The sequence below is a fragment of the Dipteris shenzhenensis genome, chromosome 25, assembly GCF_047967505.1.
Source record: "Dipteris shenzhenensis isolate YYH24624 ecotype China chromosome 25, Dip_SZ_1.0, whole genome shotgun sequence".
In the NCBI taxonomy this organism is placed as follows: domain Eukaryota; kingdom Viridiplantae; phylum Streptophyta; class Polypodiopsida; order Gleicheniales; family Dipteridaceae; genus Dipteris; species Dipteris shenzhenensis.
This window is the reverse complement of record NC_141620.1, coordinates 10,873,708-10,877,636: the sequence shown is the minus strand read 5'-3', so window position 1 is coordinate 10,877,636 and position 3,929 is coordinate 10,873,708. Positions and strand designations below refer to the sequence as shown.

Sequence of the window (3,929 nt, the reverse complement as noted above, 5' to 3'; positions counted from 1 at the left end):
TCTAATTCCCAGCATTGATGATTTGTAGGATGAACTCACTTCTTCATAAAGATAGATATGAGATCAAGCTATCAGATGATCAAGAGTGAAAGAGGGTGATGAGCACAAAACCGTCTTCCGCATAGAAAGGGGTTTGCCATTTGGGTTGACTAATGCACTGGCCACCTTTCAGGCACTTATAAACATAATATTGCAGCCACATCTCTGCCCCAAGAGATAACTGGGTTGACTAATGCACTGGCCACCTTTCAGGCACTTATAAACATAATATTGCAGCCACATCTCTGCCCCAAGAGATAACTGGGTGAAGAAACGCCCAAAATGCCTCTAAGTAGCGCCCGATCCTAGCAAGCATGCCTTCCAACCTCTACATTGTTCCACTTTCGACATGCATCCAACAAGGTGGACCATACAACATCAGGTTGGAAAGGCATCTTTTCCACCATCCTCACTGCCTCATCTAATTGGCCTGCGCGACCGAGGAGATCCACCATGCAGGTATAGTGCCCAATAGCTGGGATAATAGCATACTGCTTAATCATAGCCTGAAAGTAATTTCGGCCCTTGTCGACAAGACCCATATGACTGCATGCAGTAAGAAGACTAAGAAATGTGATCCCATTTGGTTTTATATCCTCCTGCCTCATCCTCTCGAACAAGCCAAACACAAGTTCACTCCCTCCCTGGCGGGCATATTCTGCAATCAATGAACTCCATGGTACAATATCCTTTGTTGACAATGTGTCAAATAACTGCTGGACATCAATCATGCTCCCAAATTTAGCATACATGTCAATAAGACTGGTTGCCACGATTAAAACAGTCTTGAAACCAACACTGTTAATTACAACATGGAGTTCCTTCCCACTGTCGAGAGCCGCTGTGTTGCCACATGCTTTTAGAATGCCAACAAAGGTAAAGCCACTGGGTGACATACGTTGGTCATGCATTTGTGCGTAGAGTCTAAAAGCCTCCTCACTTCTTTCTTGTTCAGCATACCCCAGGATCATGGCATTCCAGAAAACCACATCACGATGAAGCAATCTGTCAAAGACATGCCGTGCATCCTCCATGCTCCCCCATTTTGCATACATGTCCACCATTGTTGTTCCTACGAATATGTTAAGCTCAAATCCTTTCCTTATTACTTGGGAGTGGATGGCCCTACCTTTCTGAAGGCATTCTGTTTTTACCACCTTCCTCTCAACTCGCTTCCCTTCTTCCAGTGCTGCCAGGCTACTACAAGCCTTCAATGCACCAACAAAGGTCCGCTGGTCTGGTGCAAGACCTTCCTGTTGCATCTTTGAATCCAAAGCCAGCACACCCTCTTCTTGCTTGCTACACCCCAGGATTATTGTAGTCCATGTAACCACATCACGATTAATGCATCGGAGTCAAAGCCTCTTTTTACCACTTGCGAGTGAATGGCTCTACCTTTCTCCAGGCATGATATTTTTGCAAATTTTCCATTAATCTGCTTGCCATCTTTCAATGCTGCAAGGCTGCTGCAAGCCTTTAATGCACCAACAAAGGTTCGAGCATTCGGCTGAACACCTTCCTGGTGCATCCGTGCATACAAATCTAAAGCTGTCACACCCTCCTGCTTGCTATAACCCAGGATCATGGAAGTCCATTTAAGTACATCCGAAAGAGGCAATTTGTCAAAACATTGTTGTGCATCCTCCATGCTCCCACATTTCATGTACGTATCCACCAAGGTGTTTCCTACACATGCATTTGAATCAAAGCCACTTTTTAGTACTTGGGCGTGGATTGCTCTACTTTTCTGCAAGCATTCAGTTTGAGCAATTTTTCCATTGACTTGCTTCCCCTTTTCCAGTGCTGCAAGGCTACTGCAAGCCTTCAATGCACCACAAAGGTTCGATCATTTGGTTGGACACCTTCGCGGTGCATCTGTGCATAAGACTCTAAAGCCTGTGCACCTGCTTCCTCCTTGCTATAGCCTAAGATCATAGCAGTCCACGTCACCACATCACGATGAGGCTGCTTCTTAAAGATGCAATGTGCATCCACCATGCTTCCACATTTTGCATACATATCCACCAAAGTATTTCCCACAAATATATCCGACTCAAAACCACTCTCTACCACTTGAGAGTGGATGCCTCAGCCTTTCTCTAAGTATCCCTTTTTCGCAACTTTGCTAAGGACTTGCGTCCTATCTTCCACTGCTGTCAGGCCACTGCAAGCCTTCAATGCACCAACAAACGTTCGATTATCTGGAGAAAAGCCTTCTTTTCGCATTCGCACATACAACTCCAAAGCCCCTGCACCCTCTTCCTGCTTCGCATACCCTAGGATCATAATGTTCCATGACACCACATCGCGCTTTGGCATGTTCTCAAACACATGGCGAGCATCCACCATGCTCCCACGCTTCACATGCATGTGCATCATGTTGTTAGCCTTGAACACAGAAAGCTCATTAAAACGTTCCACCGTATGGGCCTGCATTGTTTCAACCTCATCCGAGTACAGCCACCTCTGGTCAGAGGTGGACTCCATTTCCGACTCTTGCTGCACCGAAGGAAGAGCTGCAGAGGGACAGCCGAAGCTGTGGGCCCATAACCAGCGAAGACGCAACCAGAGAGATGCAAAGTCAAGCGGAATAGTTGCCAACACGCAAAAAGAGGTCATTGCGTAACAGTATTCTGGTAATTAGCATTTAAATTCAGCCCACAAGACGATGTATAACAAAGAAGCTGACAAAAGGGTGGATAGCCATACGCTCTGTATAGAGGCAATGATCGTCCAAAGAGCGTGCTATTTGATAGCATTTGGTATCGCAGAAAACCTTCTGGGCTGCTGTGCTTAATGTGCTCGGTCCAATGACCCATATACTTGGTTTTATGAGGAGCCTGCTGAGAGACCACTGACAGAGGTCCGCTTGGGGACGGCGCGTCGCTTCAGAATGTACCTCCATTTGGGCGCAGCTCCTATGCACTAGGATCGACGTTGGAATTGATTTTCCCGGGCATCAACAGATTTTACTCGAGCTGTGGAACGAAGAATGCCGGCACCGCCCGACGAGCTCCGACCGGGACCGAGACCCAGAGTCCAAGTCTTTTGAGCATGGGGTCTCCACGCACCGCCAAAGGGAGGACGAAATTGACTTGAGTCATTGGGCTCCTAATTTATGTCACCACCATATAAGGTCCCTCCTATTGGGCCCACTAGGACTACAACCCTTCAAACCACCTTTTGGCCGGGTGGTGTGAACCCAACTTCAAGAAGTTGTAGGCTGGATTTACACCACCTGGATGCCCAACTTATAACATGAGTTTAGCGCCAAATTTACATGGCACAATTATTATATTGATGGATTATGGTGGGCAGGAAGGTCGGACCAATTTTATTTCACACAGCATGCACGGTGGATAGTGTGAAGAGATAAGTCCGGACACCTTGGAGGACGCTTAGTGTGAATGCATAGTTGTAACCATTGAACAATTGCATGCATCCGAGTTAAAAGGAATGGAAAAACAACAAGAGAGGGGGTTCTATGCCCTCAGGTTTGACAATCGACGTCAAACCTGAGAGCATAGCACCCCCTCTCTCAACGTGTGATATCTCTTTGCTCTCTGTCTTCTCTCTCCTTCGTGCACATCACATATAGTGGAGACGCTAGGATGTCGCCCCGAGGGATTTAGAAGGGGCAACTTATGATATTACGGGAGTGTACAATAGGGGGTTTTTTGAGATGAGGCTTAAGCTTATACATTAGGGATGGAGGCTCTTTTCACTTTTTCCCAACCTTAAATTAAGATAAGGGCATGCCTCTTTTTTGGCCTGCCACTCGAATGGTAGCCTTATTGATGATGGGTGAGCTTGGCAAAGCGAAAATCATTTCTTATTCTTTTTTTTGTGCCCTTCTCTAATTTCCACATTCCCTCTTTCTCTCTTTCTAT

The 3,929-nt window shown here is 46.3% G+C and overlaps 2 protein-coding genes across 2 annotated transcripts; both read right to left on the bottom strand.

Annotated features, from left to right (window-relative positions):
- Nucleotides 1–344: 344 nt before the first annotated feature.
- Nucleotides 345–1,624, bottom strand: LOC147885441 (putative pentatricopeptide repeat-containing protein At1g68930). The gene is made up of 2 exons (XM_087397030.1): nucleotides 1,412–1,624; nucleotides 345–1,292 (listed from the first exon to the last, which is right to left on the bottom strand). The coding sequence occupies exons 1-2, from the start codon at nucleotides 1,622–1,624 to the stop codon at nucleotides 345–347; spliced, it is 1,161 nt and encodes a 386-aa protein (XP_087253156.1).
- Nucleotides 1,389–3,078, bottom strand: LOC147885440 (pentatricopeptide repeat-containing protein At2g46050, mitochondrial-like). Its single transcript, XM_087396696.1, has 2 exons — nucleotides 2,749–3,078; nucleotides 1,389–2,575 (listed from the first exon to the last, which is right to left on the bottom strand). The coding sequence occupies exons 1-2, from the start codon at nucleotides 2,856–2,858 to the stop codon at nucleotides 2,128–2,130; spliced, it is 558 nt and encodes a 185-aa protein (XP_087252822.1). The 5' UTR covers nucleotides 2,859–3,078; the 3' UTR covers nucleotides 1,389–2,127.
- Between the last annotated feature and the right edge of the window lie 851 nt (nucleotides 3,079–3,929).